At 39.8% G+C, this 23,546-nt stretch overlaps 1 protein-coding gene across 4 annotated transcripts in view; it reads right to left on the bottom strand.

Annotated features, from left to right (window-relative positions):
• GRIA3 (glutamate ionotropic receptor AMPA type subunit 3) overlaps window positions 1-23,546 on the bottom strand; it is a 217,077-nt gene that overhangs the window by 38,431 nt on the left and 155,100 nt on the right. For all 4 annotated transcript variants that reach the window (XM_019540185.1, XM_019540183.1, XM_019540186.1 and 1 more), the window contains exon 12: window positions 14,291-14,489. In XM_019540185.1, coding sequence (XP_019395730.1) covers window positions 14,291-14,489 — 199 coding nt within the window. The remainder of the gene's footprint in view (window positions 1-14,290; window positions 14,490-23,546) is intronic.

The raw sequence follows: 23,546 nt of genomic DNA on the forward strand, positions 1-23,546 counted from the left end.
GATTTTTGAAAGGGCCTAAAAACGCAGATAGGGAACTGGTGGGATTTGGATGAATTAGGTACCAAGTTTTGGAAATCCCACTAGGTGCCTATCTGCACTGTTAATCCCCTGATATTGAAGTAAATCTGTCCTTTTGTCCCCTTTGTGCTCTAGTTGCATTATTTTTCTGCCGGGGGAGCCCAATGGTTGCTCCACAGGAGGGTTTGCTAAAGCTCACAAAATGCTTTAAGTCCCATCGAAGCCATTCCAAGAAGGCAAGGTATTAGCATTGTGGTCTTTTAAAATATTAAATTCCATCTGATTCAAACACAAAACCATAATTTCCAATGAAACATTAATGGCAGTCAGACTGTCACACTGTTCTTACATATGATTATATCCATTTAACTCTTGTGCATGATATAATAACAAAAATCAATAATTTTTATGAAATCATCCCAAAAGTCAAAGGCATTTTGCCAATTTCTTCTTCAAACAGGATTTTCATGGGAAGCCACATTTGTTAACCTTAGATAATACCCTGGTACACAGCCATACAAATATATAAGCCGTCACCTGGGACTGAGAGTAGCATACATTGACCAAATATACTAGAGATTTGATAATTTGGGAATGGGTAGGGTTGTTTGGGTGGCTAAAGCAAGACGTGTTTTAACTGAATTGACTCAATCTTTTATTATAATAAAGAAGAAAAAAGTTTTGTTAAAGAGATAAACATTTCCAACTAAAAAGTAGTAAAAAATAAAATTAAAAGCTAATAGAAGAACTAGGTTATGAAGGTACTGAACAAAATGAAAATGTTCTTGTATTTACGGTTGGTGCTAGGGAATTGGCTGTTTGTAGGCAGCAGTGAAGGCAAATGCCATACAAACAATGAAACTACAGGAATTACTGAGCAGAGCAGTCAATATCTTTCACTAGAATTTTGCTTTTAAGGTGAAAAGTGGCATTTTGCTTACATGGAAACTCTGAAGGAAAAATATACTTCTTTTAACTTCCCAATTTTCTACCAAAAACTCATCAACTCAAACATGATAAAAACCCTTTATTTTCTTCTATAAAGCAAGACACTTCTGCAGAATTTTGTTCGGAAATGTTCTCCCCACATTGTGTTTTCTGAAAATACTTTCTATTTTGTGAGCAGCTTTTGTGTGTGCTTGTTTTGCTGCCTCACAAAACTCTGGCAGGCCCCTGTGGGGGAAGAAATGTAAGAAAGAAAAAAATGTAAGAAAGAAATGTCAAAAAGAAAAAGGAACAGATGTCAGCCAAATCTGAAGCCTCTACATGGAACGGCTTTCTTTGTGCTGGGCAACTTCCTTTTCATTTCTTTGATATTGCTCTTCAGAAGTCCATTGACAAACATCTTCATGTTTCTTGAAGAGGAATATCATTACCATTTTTTCCCCCTCAAAAGCAAAATTTTTAGAGTGTTTCATCTTGGCCTTGGGACACATTAAAGCCTTTGTCATTATCACAAGCTTACTGCAGATATAAATAGACGTGACCTTAGCTTAGTCAACAACTCTGTTTTCCCACTTTAATCGGAGATGATTATGGATGAACATGAGCCACATACATTTACTTCACCTGGGAAAGAACGGTCCATTTTCACTGTAGTGGATCCAACACCCTCTTTGTAACACAAGCACTGTCTCCAATTCCCTGCCTGGCACACTGAGCATTTACTTCATTTTCTGTCTCTTCCTAGCCCCTATCCAAAGATACTTTTCCCACAGGTAGCAGTGCTCTTATTTTAAATGAAAAACCCAGTTCAATCAATCCCACTTTTTCCCCCCCCCTTGGAGAAAGGTACTTTACTTTCCAGTTCTCCTATTTGTGTGCGCAAGACTCAGGTATTTAAATGAAAAAACACAATACTTGCTAACAGCAGGAGTAAAAAAAAAAAAAGAAAAAAAAGCTTAATCCAGACTAGATTTAAAAATGATGAATGTCTGCAAATAGACTCTGTCAATTACACGTGGTTTTTTCCCGTTATACTCAAGGGCAGAAATGAGCTCAGTTAGGAATTAGCAATCTTGGCTTCAATAAAATAAAATCAGGTCCAGTTTTTTTTGTAACACTAAAACCTATTTCATGATATACTACAGAACCAAATGACACCTTTGGCTAACCCCCGCCTCTAACTCCAAGAAAAAAAATGCTTGAGACAACCAAAACTTGCTCTCATGGACTGAATTACCTTTCCCTCTGTGTTGGTATCTCTCTCCTTCAGAGTTCAGTTGGCGGTGACACTGTGTCAGTCGCTTCCAAAATTGAATTGCAGCGAAGCTATTATATTTGAAAGAAACCAGGATCTTACTCCCATTCTTAAACTATTTTAGAATAGCTTGTCCTCTCCCTTTCAGACTGTTACAGCCTCTTCTATTTATAGTCTCTGCCTCTCCTACTCTATTAGAAAATTTAATAAAAATGACTAAAATGATCCCCTCTTCCTTTTCTCCTTTTTCCAGAAGAGGCACCAGAGGGTTTCTTTTCTCCACATTATATAGTGTAAATACAACCTTGCCAATATACTGAAAGATATTCCCATGCTACCTTCATAAATGTTGCCTATGTTGTCAAACTCAAACATTCCCAAACCACAAGATTAAAAAAAAAAAGACAATTTACAACAGGTTCCAAACTTTTGTAACACAACAAAAGGCCAGAAAATGCTTTTTTTAAACAAAGAATAAAAGATGCAATATCTTATGTGTTCAAAGCTGAAGCTTTAAAGGCAATACAAAAGCCTGCAAGACATGAAATATAAATGCAAGGAGTGAAAACACTAAGGTCTCTGCTCTTGTCTTAACTGCATCTTCTGGGACCAGATGAGGAAGGCAAAAGGGAACCAGTTTGTAATGATGCTTCTGGTTCAATAAAGGCAAGCTGTAAAAGCCAGAATAAGTATGCAACAACAGCAAAGGGTAGTTAGAGATAGAAGAGATAGCAATCACAGGGTTTAACTTAACTGACCCTTTAAACTATCCCTTTTTCTCCTTTATGGGAGCAACCAATAGTGCTGTTACCAAAGAAAGCCTGACAGACTGGCTGTAGTCAGAGGTAACAATATACCATTTTAAAAGGGAGGTGAGACTTCATGCTCAGAAATATGCAACTGTTTAATCTGTCCACTCCTATACCAGTGTGAGTGGAGCTAAACTTGTTTGGTTTAAAGTTACAGAAGTTTAGCTTCAATTATCTTATACAGTCTTAGTTTGCTTATACAATGAAGTAATTGCCATTACAAATATGGTGCAGTTTCTCTAATGCACATCCTGATACATACATGACCCTAAATCTTCTTAGGCAAATGTCCAGTTTAGCATTGTTTTCTGTTCATAATGCAATCAGTTTTTCCCTAGCAGTCGATGGAGCCAACAACTTCTGCAAGAGCAGGAGGCAATTACCAAGCAGAAGTGAAGAAGAATAGCATCGTGCTTATATGAAGCTGCTTGAGTCACCGGGTGCTACTATTTCTGGCACCTTATACACACAGCTGTAAAGCACTGAGTGGTGGCTGCACTCTTGGCAGCACCATCCTGCAAATGAAACATTATCATGTCGTCTTCTGCCTCTCGCTGGGCAGAGGAGAGTAAATGATTGCACGGGAGTGCTGACAGAAGAGGAGAGGATGACACTCATGACAGACCCACAGGCTGCATGTGAGCTATTGATGAGCACATAATGGCTGTTATAACAACATTGCATTATAATATGAATATGATAATTATTGTAATTCTCTACTGCCTTTGTCTGAGAGATCCAAGCCCTTTACTAACGAGAAAGAATTAGGTCTCACAGCACCCCATGAAGTATCATTACCTTCTTTTTCCAAGTGAGTAAATTAAAGCATAGGGATGTTAAGTTACTTGCATAGTGTGTGGCAGAACCAGCCAGCCACACACATTATGCAACTGTAGAAGATCAATGCCACAGCTTTTACCTGCACGTGACTGATGCTGTCAACACTTTGGGTTTCTATAGCCCGTTGCACGTAGTCACCTTGTTTGTACTACATTTTGGGTGAGAACTCCAAGAAGGTCACCTTCCACAAATGGAATATGTGCCGTGGAGTGTCCCCTCGCTAAGGCCAGCTCCCGAATCCACCCGGTTCCCAGGTTCTGCAGGATACGTCAGGAAAGCAAGGCTTTGTTGTGTGGTGTGTTGGGTTTATTTGCTGTGATATATTGATTTTTCATCTTACATTCATGAAAAGTGAGCCTCGTGGGCCAGGAAGTGAGATGGAGATGGGCATCACCATACTCGTTCTTGCCATACTATATTGATATTGGTGGAGTTACAATGGGTGATGTAAAACTAATATCACTGAATACAGAATCAGGCCCTTGAAATCCCTGTCTTCAAATTGTCTCATTTCTTGTGTAACTCATGATTCAGGCTTTGCCTGTATAGAGTCTGTGAAAAATGAACCCCACTTCTAACCAAGCTGGCAAAGACATCGCTGCACTATGCCTGAACCCACTGTGTGCCCCTAGCACTACTTAGGGCAGGGCTGGGAAACAAGTAGGTCACTATCTGGCTGCAGCATGGGGCTGCAGACGATTGATGAGCAATTTTAGATACTCAGGAAATGGCTGAAAAGGCTCACAACAAAAAATCATCTATGTGCACTGATCCCAATTTTCCTGCAGCCAATTTTCCTTGGACAACTGCCCCAGCCATAAAAACAGCTTTTCATCACTAGCTTATTTTTTTTATAATATTTTCCTTTGAAATGTTATCTAAAGGCAGCTTCATCATTCTGAAAAACACATTTGAGCAGGGACTAGATAATTTGCTCTTCCTTCTTTTTTCATCAGACACATCTTATTTACTTAAGTGGGTTCATTTCATACAGAGAGACAAACAAATCCCCATTCAAGCTGTAACTAGACTTCACTTCATTGACATGCCAATAACAGTCTGAGTAATTGATTGCAAATCAAGTTTTAAAGAATTTCCTTTCCTGCCACAATATTGAACTTCAGACAAAGCCTATATTCATCTCCCTGCGCTCTCTTGCTGACATCCACTCATCTACATTGGAATATTGAACTCAAAATGAAAATGACACCTTTCACCAAGAGACAAGCTGGCTTTTCTTCATGGCGCATGGGCATCGCTAAGTCTAGGTAGACTAGACTTCCCAAACCATGGAAAAGTATTAGGCTGTGCTGGAAGCTTTGAAGCCAGGCTCTTGGTAAGCCCCATAATGTGGAACTGAAGTCCTGTTACCTTCATAAATGTTATCTATGCTTAGAGTTACAGCGATCTACAGTTTAGGGGCAGAGCCACAACTTTTGGAGGTCCCTGCCGAGGTGGAACAAAATAGTTCTGTTGTGCAGGTAGAGAAAGGATGAGCGAGGGAAGCCACACGTGCGTGGGTGGACAGGGGTGGAGACCTGCAGGAGGAACGAGAATGGAGTGACCTTATTTGCCCTTTGGAAGGGCTTGTGAAGACTATGCCGGCCTTTGAGCTGAAAAGTTTCTTTGAACTGGCTCTGCTGCACAGCAGGGTGGACTCCTCTGGTCACCTCCTCAGTATCCAGCTCAGCTACTCGGGCCGTATTCAGGCTTTGGCCCTTTACGCAGCCTGGCATTTTCTGCATGATATTTGAACACCGCTCAGCCTAACGAGCTTTCGGCTCTAGTCAGAACAGACCGCTATACAGGCAATGATGGAGAAATCCCAGGGGACTGCAAAAGAGGATGTTTCATTTTCACATCATTAGAGTTTCTAAACTTTCATGTGTTTTCTAATTATGCAGAAGTAACACTAGCAGCACTGTGGGTAATTCATCAGCACCCATGTATTTTAAATGAATCCCTAACAAGCACATATTAATGTGACACAGCAGCGTTACATAAAGCAGTACAGAGACTTGAAAAAACAGGGTCCTCACTGTCTTGAGCGATGTCATTATCATCATCATAGAGCTGTTCTCAAAAATGTAGAGCATTCAAACAGCAAGTGATTTTTCCCTGAGGCACTCCCTGGTTTGCTTCCACAGAGCTATGACGTTAACCCATTATTTGGTACTGTATTATTTCACCACGGGCTTGCTGTCCATACACCCTGCCTGATTTGATAGTCACCTGTGCAATACAATTGGCAACTCTATTTCTGATTCAACAGGCATCTTAGCATTGGGAAGATGTAGTCAGATACACATGCATTAAAGGGCCCAGTTACACACACAAGAAAAGTGGAGAAAAGCACACATGCTATGTGGTTTACAGTAAAAGGAATGTTTAACACTCACATTTATTACTAAGAGCTAATCAGATAAAACTTTGGCTCAAAACCTTGCTAGTGTGATGTCTCCATTAAATGGCCCATTCCTATTAACCCCAGGTTTAATCCAAATGACATCTCTTCCAGCAAGTGGATAATGAATGGCTTACTAATTATAATTTCCAGAAGGACACATTTCTTTTTTGAATCCCACATGCAGAGGAACCAGCATATTTAATTAGAGTGCTTCACAGAAAACTGTTGCTTTTGTATGCTGGCAGCACGAGCTTTGCTCTTCTCTTTAAAACTGCTTGTTAGTTTTTGTACAACAGGAAAATATCAGACCAAAAGAAAAAAAAATCTAAACCCTGCCATCAAGCCATTAGTTACTAGAAGAGAAAAAATAACAGGCCACTTGTTATCCACTCACTGGATACATACTGTACATACACAGATGTATAGATGTTTGCATGTACACACACATATGTACCTTAGATTTATATTTATTATGTACTAGGTGTCTAAATATATTCCTTTTCTAGCATATTGAATTTATTAGACATTTTACTCAACTTGCCAGTTCTGAAAATCATATCTATATCATAAGAGTTAATGAAAGAATTATTTCTTTTGCAGTTATTTGTAACACTGATACATTTACAGTTACATTTATTATTGCTAACCTATTCATATCCCTTCCAAACCTTGTGGAAGAAATGAATAAAACAACAACCTTGGTTCACTACAATCTATATATTTAACTCAGCTCTCTACAACAGTTTTATCTCAAAGCTCTATTTATTTCATATTTCGGAAGTGATCAATTTTCTGTGATAGTCCATGTCTAGCGTCTATGAATGTAACCACATTTTAATATTGAAGTCAGGCATTTGTGATGATGTCTGTGTTGTTATGCTTGATGCCAAAGCACAAAAGCTTTTACTTATTGGAGTTTAATCCAAAGGCAAGAACAAAGCATTTGCATGTATGCTGTTCTCTGAACAAGCCCTTCATCTTTACAAGCAACATACATTTGGAAATTAGAAATCAAAGTGAGGTTAGCTACAGGGGAAGTCCCTGGGGTCCAAGCACACAGTTCACCATGCTATATTTAGGCTAGGAGGCTCTAATACTGATCTCTACTACTGTTTGACTGTATTAAGTGCATCATCTTTCATTGCAAACATTGGTTTTAACTCTACAGTTTCTTGTTGACCTCTTTGCTGATAGAATTTATTTCAATAATCAGCACTTTCTTTGTCTTTACACAGCAATACAGCTGGAAGGCAGTGCATTCCCAATTATGACTGCATGTACCATGATGGGTTGCACGTTACCAGATGTAGTCTGGATGTTTCTTCTGACAAAGGAAAGCTCTTTTTCTCTCAGTTGGCCTAGGAAAACAGGAGGCTGGAATTTGGGCGTAGTTAGGGAAGCAGAAGAAGATGCTTTGGCCCAAAGATGCCCCAGAGCTTTAGCTCAGCTTGCTGCAGAATTTGCCTTGTATCAGGAGAGCTCCAGGCAGTGTCGAGTATGTTAACTGTAGTTAAAACCATGAGCGTTCAAGCAGCAAAACATGTGCTAAATGCAATCATAATTGTGTGTAGACAAAACAGGAGCTCTAAGTTGAAGCAATGGGTTTTTAAAAACACCACTTCAATTTAGGGCCCTTTAAACCCCCAGGTCATGCACACACTGACTTACCTCCCTCTCCGGTGGCAGGGAGGGGAGGGTGAGCTGCCGGGGGGCGCAGTGGTCCCTGGGCTGCAGGAAGGGGCTGGTGCTTCCCTCCACACCAGTGGCAGCCCCCTCCAGGCAGCACCCAGCTCGGGCGGTCCCAGGGGTGCTGCAGCTGCGGAGGGAAGCACCGGGCCCCCGTGCAGCTCAGGCTTGCCGCTTTTCTTGTGTGGAGCCTGCTTTCCCAGGCTGCTGCAGAGCCCCTGAGCTCTGCTCCAAGGCTATAGGGGAAGCAAACTAAAATTCCTCCGAGGAAAGTTTGCTGCGCCCCAAGTCATTTAAGGTGCATTACGCTGCCGAATTTCCCACAGTGGCTGGAATTAATGAGCAACACGCAGCTGACGCGTGCAAACACTGGCACCATTAAAGCGGTGCAGAAGCATTTAGCCTGTTTTAAAGTGTCATGCACACATGCCTGTTTTTCACCTACACATGGCCATAGAGTCACAAACACAGGACATTTCTGGCAAGGAGTATCTCCGGTTGATATTACCTAACTTGCGTTGAGCTAATGCCCGACTGCTCTGCAGAGTCGGCTCACGCGGGTGCTGGGGCCGCAACACACTGGAGCCCGTTCCAGATTCCAGTGTGGTGCCAGGTTTCTGCAGCACACCGCAGTGCACTGGGGTCTTTGAGGGGCTCAACACTTAGGACATGTTTTATTTAGATCATAGTAAGCATTACTGTGTGATGCTCAGAAAACTTTCTAACTCGTAGTAGCACCGGTGACATGTAGGGGGTGCATGTGGGTGCATGTGCCCCCCCGCCAAGCGTAGCGGTGCATCCCCTACTTAACCCCCTACAACACTGTTGTTTCCACTTGCTGAGAAATTTTGGCTTCACGAAAGAAACAAAAAAAAGGACAAAGAGACGTTTTTCTGGCATCCTTAACCCTGTGCCTCCCGGTGCTGAATGTGTCTGTAAAACTCCCCAGGAGACTTTTTAAACAGTGTTAGAAAGGAACAGTCTGCATAGAGATACGGCAAAGAACAAATTTAGTTCAAACACCCGCACACCCACCAGCTTGAAGGGGACCAATGAATGCATCTGCAGGGATAAGATGAAAAACCAGAGCACTTTGCAAAGTTGCAATAAGTTAAATTCTAGGTGAAAAGCTGTCAGTCATCTTGAGTTTGAAAGGCTTTGAGATGGCAGCAACCGTTTCTTATCCACAACTCCAACAAAGCTCAGGCAATAGCAACATCCACGTCAGCTTCCTCATGAAACCACTAATAAATATCTGCTCTGTTTCTGAATGACCAACTGAAGGAGAAAGAGTGTAGCTCAGTCTTCATGTCTGTTTGATCCTTGGCTTGTTTTGCTAGTCTCCTTGATTGGATTAAAACACATGGCTTGAAATAACAGATTCTGCAACTAATTTCAAACCCCCCTATTCCTGCCAATTGTTACTTTAACCTAGTTTTTGTAGTGCGATTATGAGCTCCTTTAAATTTCTCTATACAAGAAAACACGATCTAAGTGTTGCACACTGCAATTTTTCATTCTACAAAACAGCTGTACTCCACTAAATCAATACTGGGGGCGCCCTTGCAGAATTTCAAATGTTTACAGTAAAATTTTCTCAGTGGTAAATCTGTCTGTCAAGAATTTTTTAATCCAAAATGGTCATTACATGCTATTTTGCCAAATCCTTTCATGAGCCCCTTAGTGCTGTCACCTGCGTCAATTAAAAGAAGCTGTTGGAAAATCAGGAGCCGTTCATACTTGTAAATATCTAGAAACACGTACTTCTTTTACTGCTGTTAAAATAAATGTCATTTACATAAGAATTACTAATTGGTTGTAAAGATCACTGCTTTTGAATGTAGGTAGATTAGAATCCTGAAACCCGTGAGATTGTGGTATGACACTTTTATAGCACTGGGTAGGGATTAAATCACAATACACTGATTTGACGTGCTGGTTATATTTGTTGAAATTATAAATGAATGTATGAGATGGTGATTCTAACATATGAATTCCTTAAAAGAATGAAGTTAAATATTTGTCATTGCTATCCAGTATAGCCTTCTTTTGAATTTCTAGGGAAAGGAAGATGCACTTTTGAGGCTTTAAAACATTTTTTCACTAATAAATTTCTCTTCCCTTTCAGTATGCATGAATGCCCTTTGAGTGCCTAATGGGAACTCATGCAATGTATTGATTGCCATTTACAATGCTTTTATAAACTGAGCAAGCAAAACATGTCAAAGGTTTCTGACCAGAACCAAGCTGCTCAAACTATTATTATTTCTTGGGTTGCTAATAGTTTAGAGGAATAACTCTTACACAGCAACTCACTATGAGTTGAAATGGTGAATATGGTCTGGTGTGAAAATATCTGAAAATGTGCCAGATTGCTATAGCCATTACATGAATATCAAACTGACAGTATTCGGCATGTGAGTTTGGAAGAGAAATTTTGCAGTTAGCTTTAATGTACAAAGCTTGGATACTGCCTATCAGGAGACATTGCAATGGTTGGGGAAAAAAGCCAGCACCACAAAATAGGTCAGTGGCTGGAATCTACCCAGGTCTGAAGTGGCTGCAAGTCATTACCATCTGTTCATGTGAAACGAGGCTTTGGTTTCAGTCCAGTTCTTCGTGTCCACATTATAAAAAGATACCTGCAAAAGGACCATGGACTGAAAGGCCCTTGAGTGAGCAATAAACACCTCTGGCTCTTAAAAAGTAGCTAAGACATGGGACACATGAAGCTTGCTTGTGCTGTATCCATTACATGGAGGACTAGAAGCCTTTTTTCCCAGTCCTGTTAATATCCCACCATTCGCCTGCCAGTAACATTCACTAAAAAGGGTATCTGAGAGAGGTGTTTAGAGAACAGTTGACTTTGGGTCTTATCCATTGCATAAATGGGTCTCAACAGACTGTTTCCTCCCTGGAACAGTGCTGTCAACTCAGATAAGTTCCTCTCTCTCAGGTCGTGTTTTTAATGTGAATCTTACCTACTTTGCCCACTGCTGGTGTGGCTCACAAAGCAGTAAACGGTGATGTCGATAAGGTGAAATACAGCACACATACTATTATATTATGTTACAGAGGGAGGATAATGCCTCTGGCCAACATCCATACTCACTCTTAGTGGGGTTGGAGAGATGGTGAGGAACGTGCTATGCAGCAGTAGTGGAGACAATATAAAGTGAAAGCAAAGACAAAGTGAATATATTTTTCTAGAAGCTGGCAGTTATGAATTGCAGAGTTCTTTAGGAATAGTTTCGAGTTATAGCCATCATTATCATTGTGTTAGATAGATAATAAAGATTATACAATGAAATATTTATGGGAACACATGCTTTTAATCTAAGGTATCAGTTTTTGCCCATCTCAAATCAACTGAAGAAGACTCTAATTACAACAATTCCTTGCTATGTCATTACATTCAAATTAACTACTCTCCAGAAGTTAATACAACTGAAATGATGTAGAGCTCCCCTAGAATGAAAAATGTAGACAGGCACTGGTTAGTGCCAATAATATTACATATAATTGCAACTGGAAGAGACCAGTCTCTACCTGCTTTGTTAAAATAAAGCAGGATTTCCTGTTCATTCCCACGGTCAGCAGAGCTCTGCTCTCTTCCTATTTCCATATTGATTTTAAGACCATTCTTCTTTAGTACCTCAGTTCCCCTCAGCACCAGGAGAGAGTCACAGAATGGTTGAAAACTATTGAAAGCAAAGATTTTGTATGCTTACTAGACTTTGTAGCCTCTCAAAAGAAATACCAGCCCTTTTGATCTCGCTCTAAGGACAGATTCCTATGCTATATCAGACAATTCAGGAAATGAAGAAACACCTCCAAATGATTCCTGTTTTCTGTACTCATGGATGCAAGATATACAGAAGCAGATTTTTTTCCCCTAAGAAAATAAGAGGTCTACAAGTAGGGCCAGGGACTTCTAATAACACTTTGCTAGCTTTTCTGCTGCAACTGCACTGGATGCTACCTGTTTATGTACTTTTGGCAATACAAATTATATGGTATATATAATTTTCCTTATGTCTATTATGTGTGTGTGCATGCATGCATGTACGTGCATATACAACATCGTTGATGCTCCCATCGATTGTAGAGCCAGGTGATAAATATTTACCATGCATCATAATTGAGCTCCGCTCGCAATACTTCTGCTTAGCCTGCACTGTAATACTGAAACCCTCTGAGCAGCTGTAAAGAGCCATCAGGTTTTTATCTGTCAGAAAAAGTAAGTTTTCCTTCTCCCATTTCCCTTAGTTTTACACTTTCCCAGGATGCATCCAGCAGAATGACAGCTTTGCTATGCAGTAATATCACAGGTTTAATGTCTACTACCTCTCAGTAATGCAGAGCTAGAGTTGGGAGTTTTCCAAAGGGCCCTAGCATATGCATTCCTTCCTGGAAGGTGAGTAAGGGATTTTAAAATCTTCACATTTTTAGGTATAGAAAATATGTTTTAGGTCATATTTAGACAGCTTTTTGGCTCCTATTGAGCTCTCTGTTGCTCAGCTCATGATGAAGGAACTTGACTTTGCAAGTAGAAGGAGAAAAAAGAGCCCCAATGAATAGTTTACAAATGCTCTAAAATATTCTTAACACTGTTTCTGTACAAGGGGTGGTGCACACAGAATACGCACTGCTGTGTTGTTTTGGAAAGGGTTCATGCTTACCCATTTAAAATGACATGTGTAATTCCCGGCTTCATCATTACCAGACCACACCATCATCTGTACATGGACAAATTCATTCATCTCCCTGTCTTCTTCTGTGTTTACTAGGCTGCTCCTACAGCTCTAATTCAAAAGAGGATACCTAATGTGTTGACACTTGACTACCCAGGATACCCTACAACTACCCAATAAATGAGACAAGTAATACCTATATGAAGACAGACTTCTTCAGGTTAGTTATCACCAACAGTGTCGCTGTTTCCCACTGAATATGCCAACAATTATTCTTACAGGATTATGGGAATTGGAACTGGAAAAATGATCCAGTCTCCAAAATTCCTCTGATCATAGACAACAGTGAATACAGTGCTTAAACAGTCTACAAGCTAGGCTTCTAGTACATGGAGCTACCATAGATTTAATACTTTTGGAGATGAAACCAGAGCTGAAAAAAACTACCAATGAGTTCAATGGACTTACAGTAGTGGAAGATCTTATTCTTGATTTCCAGTTTGAATAGATTTTTCCCAGTGAAAAATCCTGACATTATTCTGTATCACAGCCAATCCACACTCCTGTCCCCCAAAAGCCATACTCTTATTAAATACAAACCACTAAAAGTCCTGAACAGTGCTGCAATTATACTTGCAGTTTGCAGTTCATCACATAAAACTAGCAATTCATTTATTCTTCCCATCTTCCTTTTTAATTTTGGTAAATAGATACCAAAACTGGCAGCTCTAGTTATTTAATGGATCCTAGCAATATTCTTGTCTCTTGTACAAAAAGGCATAGTCATTGCTCCAAGGGCCTGACATTTTAATTGTTCTGTTGGCAATTATACCACTGCCCCACAAACTGACCTTCTGGAGTTGATTAGTTAAACTCTTTTTGCAAGACTGGATATTTGGAGATGCAGATATCTGCCTCAGTACTGAAATGGCCCTGATCACTAGACATTTTGAGGCAAAGTTTTGACTTGACTTGCTGAAACTCTGAATTTCCAAGGCACACAATATTTTTTTTTAACTTTTGAAACCATTTTCATTCCAGATGGGGAGGAAAACAAATAATTTTCAAATATCCTCTTCAAATGAAAATTCTGAAATGTGAGAAATACTTGTTTTGTAAGCTCAGGGGGTAATTTTGTAGCTCAAAAATTTGGTTGTGAATATTATCCTAATGTATTTTCTTCTTGATTTTTAAGGCATTTTCATATCCTTTCACATGAGATCATGTTATGAAGGAATGTAAATATATATATGAAAATTTAAACCTACCCACTAAAACCAAATCCTAAATGAAAATTAGGAATATTCTCAAATGAGAATTTCAAAACAATTTTTGTTTCAGAAATTTTTTTTTTTGCCATGGCACCTTTTACTAAAAGCGACAGGGTTTTGAAACATATGAGTTTGGCGAATCTAATATTTTAGGATCCCTCCCCGAAAAAGAAAATTGAAGACAAGGTATAACCAGCAGAAGAAAAGGTACAACCAGCATTAACTCTGATAACCACGATGACTTCACTGGAGTTATGACCATGAGAAAAGTTGAGCATACATGTGAGTGCCTATATCAGGACCTTATTTTTGAGACATTTAGTATTTAGGAAAGCAGTAATAAACCCTTAAACCACACAACTTACTCTAAAAAATTCTTTGGTTGAGCCTGAATCCAATGTCCCATAGGCTATTTCAGTTTGCTTAGCAAGATCTTCTGCGCTTTCTATGGGAGAGACCATCCTTTCCACAGTTAGGAAGGCAGCAAGATTAGCAGTGTAGGAAGAGATAATGATGAGGGTGAAGAACCACCAGACTCCTCCAACAATTCGCCCTGAGAGAGATCTACAAAGAAACAAACATGGTCAAAATTACCCATTTTTTTGTTTTTCTTATAGAAAAGAAGTGCGATTTTTTTTTTTTTTACGAAAGCTTCCTAAACCTTGCCTGTAAAGTTCACACAAACACAACCCTTTTTGTGCACAAACCCCCATATTTGCACTTTTCCATGTAAATACAAAAAGGACAAGTATAAGCCGATCAGTGACATTCTTGTTCAGATATTACTGTATTTAATTGCATACCACACGCAGCCCTTGCCCAAAAAGTCAGCCCTCCAAAACTGCGGTGTATGGCTTAAGTGGTGAAGCTGATTCCTTCACTGCAACAGAAGTAGAAGCATGAAGACGCTGTTGCAAAATGGCTCCAGCTTCCCTCTCAACAAGGAAGCAGGAAGGGTATAGTCCAGCGGTAACCCTTTCACCGCCACTCTCAGCGTGCTGGCTGAATGGGAAGCTAGCAGTCATTTTGCAACACAGCTTCTCTATGAAAAAAGCCGGTTTTAGGCCACGACTCCGGAAAAATCTTTTCCCCTACATTCTGACTTCAAAAAACAAGATTTGCAGGAGATGTGAGGTACCTGAGAAAATATGGTACTTAAGATATTACTTGAGCACACTCCCAGGAAAATAAGTAGAGCACAGGGGCTGTAAGGGCACATCCTGAAAAGACTTAGTCTATGATGTCCATAGAATTACTAACTTCAGACATTACATACATTCACAAGGCATGCCTGATTCTGCGATTAAATACACATGGGCTTATTTGCTCATGGTTATAGGCACGCATACAAATTTTATAGCCATGGCTTTAAAAACTCCACTGTTGTCATTTTGGCTGTAAATGATTTTTTTTTTAAAATGAGGCCTGAAGTTGACAGAGAAAAGTCTCAGCCTTCAAGGAAAGAATGATGGGGATCGCAAATGCGTTAGTGCACTTCTTACTTGGTCCTTCCAAAATACACTTGGCCATCTTATCCCAAGGAAGGCATGGCCAAGAAGAGGGACAGAGTGCTTAGCTAGATAACAGGAAGGGAAGCACATAGCTCTTGTGTAAGATGCACAGGAATTTATTTCTGAGCAAGAGTAGAGGACATCAATGTAGAGATTACTGCCAGGAATATCCTGTGTATGGATTTCAAGGAGCCTCAAACAAGCGCTTCCATTTCAAAAGGCAGCCAGGCTTGGCAGAAGAAAGCCAACGCTGTGAATTAGTGGGGCCAGTAATACGTCTCTTCTACCACTTCACCCACAGAAACAGAAGACTAGCAAACACTGAAAACTTTCTCCATTCATCCATCCCTGACATATTCCTTGGAAGATGAGCAGTAAGTAGGGGACAAAAAAATTCCCAGGCTATTAAGAAAAATGCTATGCTGGCTGATTAGAGCAATGCATGGAGTCAATTCAACTTCCCACTGAGGCCTGCCCAAGAGGAGAGACTCCAGGGAGCAGCAGGAGGTCTAATCAGCGGGGCAGCTCCAGAACCCCTTGCTAGAGAGGTCTTTTGCCAGCAGACTTTTGGCTTCAGTGGCAGACTAGCCTTTTCCCTTGATTAGTTCAGATCGCTGCAGTACACTAGTATCAGCACCTCTCGAGGATTGCCTAGCTTGAAAGAAACTGATATTTCTTGCTGGATCTGTCCCTAAACTGTGAAATTAGGCAACAAGCAAATAGGAATGTAATATATTCATTAAAATCTACATTTGCCAAACAAGAATTATCAACAGGTTGCTCTTGTCAGGGCCCAGTAGGAATTCGAATGAGACTGAATCATACACATTGACATGAGGAGACATTCTAGTGCATTTTATGTTAATTAAATTTGCATATCTAAAACCCATTGTTCCAAATCAGGCATAGTTTTATTTAATAATCTGCAGCTTCAGCACTGCCATTGCTGCCTACACCGCTAGCAGAGCACAGAGGACAGCAGAAACAATTCTTTTATTTCATTTTTTTTTTGAAATACGATAGACAAAGGCTGAAGAAATAAGATAAAATCATTGTCACCAGACAATGGGAGGGTTCCTCTTTTGAGCTGCTTTGCAGGTAGTTTTACTGCCTGCACAATAGGCCCCAAAAGCTTATTGGAAGCTCATTGCCCTATTCCTTGCTCATGCCGAACTCCAATTTTAGGGCAAGATGTTGAGTACTGGGGAGCTGCTCCTGCCATCCGTGGAAGCCGGTGGGGAGCGATTAGGGATCTACTTCAAGTTATGCACAAACAGGGACATTCAGACCAGGAACACTGCACCAAAATGTTAACTAATCGTTTTCCCCCAACTTTCACTTGCTTCAGTGGAAGGATTCATTCTCAAAAATGTTAAGTCCACAATCCTAGATGAACAATGGGAATGTTCATGAATAATACTGAGAAACTGAGCCCCATTTGATGTAATTGGAGCAGATTTTACCCTAGGAAGAGTACATTCGCCATACATTGAGAAACGAGTATGTATGGTTTTTAATTAGCTTGTGTAAATCTTTGGGGTTTAATACAGTTTGTCAAAATTGTGTTATCTTCTAGTTTGAAAATTAAACTGGGTTATATGTGAAACAGGGAACTTCACCTGCCCCAACAACTTTAATTTTGGCATTTCCAAAGCTTTGAATACTTTGCTTTGCAACCATTATGTCTTCTTCACATTACTTTTTTTGTATTTCATTTTTATAAATAACTGCAGAAAGACTCTGTAACATATCTAAGGAGTCTTTCTTCCCAGCTCCATGAAGTAGAAAGCGTAGTTTTTTTGAGCAAAGAGCAAGGAAAAAAGTGAAACCTTAAAGTTGCTTCATGTTTTTTTAAGATAATGAAATAAAACTCCTTAAAAATACGTATTTGTATACATTTGGACTATATCACCTATGCAAGAGAATGTGCCAACTTCAACAGGGTGAGAAAACAATTAGAGCAGATCAGGTTTGTAGCAGACACATTAGGCTTGCCCTGGAAATAGAGAAAATGGGGAAGATTTAGCTGATTGTTGGTTTCTTCCGGTCCTGAATGCCATGCCTTGCCTAAGCAGTGCATACTGGGTGTCCTTCCAACAAGGAAAAAATGACATTCTTTGTGGCAGGGTCCTGACTCCCCACCTCAGAAACATGGATGGCTTATAATCTACCAGTCGGTACTCAGTGAGAGTTGGCCTGAGCAATAAATAATTTAAAAAGCTATCAGTGATGTGAAAGAGGAGGTAAGGGGTCTGGGAGCCACACTGTTCAGCTCCAGAGATGAAGTACTGCCTCTTTGTCCATGAGGAAGCGGTGACTACCATGGTATAAGCAAAGGCAGACACAAGTCCTCACTTTCGTGGACTGCACTTGCTTCTTTAATGCAAACTCCCATACAAGACACACAACCAATAGACACTATCAAGCACTATCTCTAAGGAGAATCGTATCGCCTGACTTTTCAAATGCCATGTCTCTTTCTGTGGAGTAGACCTGCACAGCTGTTCCTTCTTTCAGGGGTCCGGACAGAAAGATGCACTGTGGAACGAAGATCAGACTACCTTAAAATCACTAGCTCAGGAGATGAAAAAACGTGGTCAGTTGGCTACTGAAAAGCCAGGCTTAAAAGTAAGCTATACCAATGTAAAGCCAATGTTTAGAATAGCTCAAAGAAAGTCTCTCAAGATATTCCTCAGGGACACAGAGCAAACATCTGTTGGGGATGCCAGAGAAAGAGTGAAGCCCTATGTGGCTAAAGGAAGTTAAAGACTTGGGTGCAGGTTAGCAACAGTGCTGCCCTACATGCAACACAGAAAATGTATCTGTGGGAAGTTGTAGAGCTGAGATCTCATGTGAAGGAAGCTGATGACTTCAAAACCTGCCAGCCCCCTGTGACTAGAAACTACAGCGTAGGTAAGGTGAGCCTGCTGAGTGGCACGAGGCTGATCCACATGTGATGGTTCTGCATCCCTAAACCTTTTTAGTCAACCTTTAGGTAAGAAGAACAAGGAAAGGAGCATTTTTAGACATGGAGGCAAATCTGATGGCACACATTTGAGGAGAGGATGTACTATGGATTCATTCCCCAAGTCTATTCCCTTAGAAAGGGGTCAGTGTGCTCAGTAGCTACCCAACCCTGCTGTGGGACAGATGGGCTACTGTACTGAAAACCCCGCAGGCTACCAGAAAGGAAGAGAGGCAACAACAACGAGACCACCAGCCCATGCGATAGCAAAACATTCACCCAGCACTGCACATTTGCGCAGTGCTTGACGCACAGAGAAAAGGTAGTGTGTGCTATCTATACAAAGAACAACATTCAAGGAGACCCTGGGCTTTACTACGGTAATCATGAGATGAAAGAAGATGGGTCGCTTGAAGAGGTGGGCTTTCCTGAAGGACCTGAAGCCTAGGAGAGGGTTCTCCATGGATGAGGAGCAGTTCGGCAGTCCAAGAACCCATTTCTGCTGAACCTGGAGTAAGTTTCCATTTGCTCTAAAAGATTAGATCATTTTTCAAGAAAGCTGGATGCAACCAGAGAGCGGCTTCTGCCAGAGTACTCCAAGGAGAATAAGTAAAACACGCACGACTCTGATGAGGAGAGAGAGAGAGAAAAACACCCATTCCTTTTTTGCAGTGCCCTGTGTTATAACCAGTGACAAGGACAGGATAGAGACAAAAAAATTCCACTGAAGAAAATAAAGATGAAGCATGGAAGTGCAGTCCCATCGGACAAAACCTAGGACAGAGCAGAGTAGGGTCTGATAGCCTCATCATTTAGAAAACAACCTTTACCTCCCCTCTCAGCCTGCTGGGGCTTAGTAGAAAAACTCTGAATTTAAATCAGACTGATCATACAAGAATAGTTGCACTTTTTGTATGAGGGAGCCACTTAACTCTTTGTCCAATACTCAGAAAATAATGACAGAAAAACCAACCACAACTTCAAACGCAAGCATCGATTGTTCTGGGCAGGTCAGGCCTGTATATGGTACACAGCACTGCTTTTTAAAAAGGGTCCATTTCCAAAACGCAAACAGCTTTGATGTTTTATCAAAGCCCATGCTTTTCTGAAGTGGATGCTCTCTCAATGAGACAGCACGCTGTACAGCATTAATTTTAAACAAACCATGGTATTAGCTAACACATGGAGATTGAGCCAGTGAATGGCAGTGGTTGCAATAGAGTACTCAGGTGGTGCTTTCAAATGGAAGGGTGCATACCTTGAGAGGAAGCATGAAGTGAAATGAGAGCAAATTAGGAACAAGAGAAAAACAAAGCATTATTTTGTACAATTCACATGCGTCTAGCAGAACTTTAAGACTGGCACATAAATACTTAACTTTAGTCAACATAGTCTGAATTTTCCCTCTATACTACAAAGTGTTTGTTGTTATTTATAACACATAATAAAAATTTGGTTTTGCAGACAAATCCATTATAATTGGCCTCGTAATGACCATTTATCATCTAATAATACTGAACTTCTTTTGGGCAGAATCTGAATCTCTACCATCCCCTTTTCTTCCAAACACACACATAATTTGCCACACACAAAGCTTCAAGCCAACTTCTGCCCTTGTATCACCAACAAGCCCTCTGTCTGGACAGAGCTGCCTGGGGTGTACATTTGTGCAGGACTTGGCCACGTGACCCTAACCTCAATTGTGAAGTTTGAACACAATAATTGTATATAAAGGTCTAGCTTGAAATATCCCATTCTCTCACCACAGGAACTAACAGTGGGGCTTTCCAGTGCACGTGGGTACGAAACGCTCATTAGTGCTTCTGAAAATCCCACTAAATGTCATTCCTATTGCCTTTAATAGGAGTCACTTGGATCTTAAACTAAGAGAATAAGGCCTTAGAACGCTACAGCCTTAAACTCCCAGACTCATGTGACACTTTTTAATAAATACCTTTCTTTTATGCCAACAGTTGATTACTCTATCAGTCTAGGAATGGTGCATCCTGGACTGGGTGACCTGGCAACCCTACAGTTCTTTGATTCATTCATCTGCATGCGTAAAGAGCAAAGGAAAAGGCATCGTCTCAGCTTGGAAGGAAATTATTTTGCTCAAACTGAGTTATACATTTGATTGTGTTTGGAGCTCCTTTTTATTTCTTGTACGTAGCCTCTCTTTCAAGAAACCAAGGAAATCTATGTTTGATCCACCAAGACGCACCATGATTCTGACTACCTTAGCAGACTATGTTGAAAACATCATATTCTTTTGACAGCAGACCAAAATCGTGGGCTTCATAGATGGGTGGACTCTATGCTATATGATTCCAGTTAGATGACTCCTATTAAATACGGAGAGGAGAGTATAGGGATATATCCTCTGGAATATCCATTCAAAATACTCACCCAGTATAGATCTAACTAGCCATTAGATGTCACAGTTGTTCCACACAAAGGCAGCTGAAAGAGCCTTTATCAGGAAGTACAAAAGTGATCTCTCCAGACTGCTTGTCGGCATCTCTCTAAAAGTGTTGTACACTCTCACACAAGAAATGTATACAGACAAAACTCACAACGGAGGAACAAACCCCTTTTAATGGCAATATAATAATATGAAACATTCAATATAATCAAAGTACTATGAATGATGTAACCCTCTTAAAAAAGTATGGATTCAAAATGGAATGCTTGGGAATCATCTTTTTATAGGGAAAATAAACTAGACATTAAATCAACTAAAATCAACTGAGCCCTCAAAGTAACAGTGTTTCTGGAATTTAAAATGAAAGTTATTAAATTTTTCTTTTTGATGAAAAAAGTCATGCAGCTGTCTAGCCATGTGTTTGTTACCTTTGTGGATAACAAATTAACTGAACAATGTCTTCAAATGAGCTGTCATGTATTGAATTGACAGTTTTTGCTGGACATACATAATAAATAGATTTACTTCCTAAGTCTTTCTGAGGCACCTATAACTGTAGTGTTGACAAAAAATAAAATATGTTCCATCATTATGCAAAATACTGAAGGCTGACTATGTCAAAGAATCACATGAGAGCTTAACAAAAATCCTATGCACTTCTATTTACTGTCAATAAACAGGTCGAGTGGAAACAGTGTAATGCCTGCAGCTTTCCATGTGATGTCTCAATGCTTATTTCCCGGTCTTTTGAATTGGGCAAACCCATGGTCAACAGCAATTTAAATGCTATCATTGTTAGTCATTTTTGGCAGCAAGCAAAAAGGCATAGTTTCATTACAAATTTGGAGATTAAGGCACAAACATAGTATATAGACATGAGGAATAGGCTAAAAGCTATGGCTATAGAGTGAGAAAGCATACCAGGACATTTACCCATTGAACAGATTCCTCGATAAAATTAATGTGTGCACATACTTAGGAAAATGTGTTTTTGTGTCTATTTCTGCTATTTTTTTTTGGAGAAAGGTAATATTGGGCACTTGTACATGTGTGTTAATACGTTTTTCCTAATGTGCATTAAATTTAGTACCTCCAGCATGGGGTACTAAATAAATGTGCATTAGGCTGCACTAATGCACAGTAGCACAAGTGTGCCTTTTTTAGGTAATGTGTAATTCACAGTAGCCTATTCTACTGTGCATTACTGTATTGGCATGGTTTTTTTACATGCTACTTTAACACACAGTAGAATAGGCTGCTGTGCATTAAAACACACGTGTAAATGCACCCATTAAAATCAACTGTTTTTTTAACTGTTAAAATGCACACATTACAAGCACTGAAAAATAACAGGACCTCTCCAGCATCTCTGCATGCCTTGGATTCTCACTGAAATGAATAGGACATCTGGGTCCACAGGAATGAAAGCTCAGCACCCGTACTAGATTATCACACGTGAAATTCAGGGTCTTTGCAGTCCATGGGAGTCTTACCTCTGACTTAAATACGGCCATGCTTTCACCCACAATTTCTATTATTCTATAGATTATGAAAGTCTGGTATTTTTTCAAAGACTTTGATACTGTCTTCTTATTGAGAAAGGCACAAAAATCACCTGGCTATATCTGGTTTGAACATGAGCACTCATTAAGAAAATATTTGGCTGTTGCAAGCAACTTCACAGCTCCTTTAACAAAGTTGTTAATAAAGTCCATATGGCTTATGTTAAATCAAGATGTATTTTTTATAATTAAAGAAACTATACACTAAGCTAAAAAATATAATTCTATACAATACCAGTTAAGACTCCTTAGAGTAAAATTGCTTGGATTTACTGTTCATCACAGACGTTTTCTAACAATGTATCTGTAGAAATATTTTATCGGGATATTTAAAGAAAACATTTGAAGTATACATTGTTCAATCAGAATTTCACCACTCTGCAATGGCTCTCATGTTTTTTCTTAAAGAAAGTAATAAATTTCTACGGTCTTAAGATCAATGTTGTGAAATAAATTAGAGCTAACATTGAATAGGGTTTACTGATGCCTTATTCAGAAAGACTGTTTCCATGAATAAAAAAAGCAATTTTATAAAAACTGGCAACACTTACTAGAAGGCCACCTTGACTATGAAAACAAGGACACCAGACTAGACTAGATTTCCATAATGATACATAAACAGTACAATACAGAAACAATTCTTAGAGGGCCACATACGGAGAAATGAACATATGAAACACGATGGTAAACAAATTAGTAACGGAGGAAAGGATGGTGCAACAGAAACAAAAAATAAAAAGATAAGGTACAAAGGAAACTGAAAAGGTTAGCATAAGCTATGGTTGGCATGGAGGTGTTTTAAAGTGCTGTTGCATGTGGTTTTTGAAGGAATCAATTCTTATTTTGCAAAGCAGAATAAATATGTTATATGCACCAAGCAGATGACCGTAAAATGAGATATGCAGCAAAAACACGGTAGCCCTCCAAGCATTGCAGAAAATGTAAAACCCTATGCATTTTACAGTCTCAACATGGTGTATATAAGTTTTTGTAGAAATGCATGAATGGCATTAAAAGCAAAGCCACTCACACACTAGGTGAATGTCGGCAAGCATAGTGGCTTGATGGTGAAGAGCTTAGCATTGGATGAAATGTTAAACAAAAAATTTGGAATTAGAAAAGTTGAAAAAATAACATATATGCACCATGGCATCAGCAAAT

This window comes from Crocodylus porosus, unplaced genomic scaffold (genome assembly GCF_001723895.1).
Source record: "Crocodylus porosus isolate Cpor-Errol unplaced genomic scaffold, CroPor_comp1, whole genome shotgun sequence".
In the NCBI taxonomy this organism is placed as follows: domain Eukaryota; kingdom Metazoa; phylum Chordata; order Crocodylia; family Crocodylidae; genus Crocodylus; species Crocodylus porosus.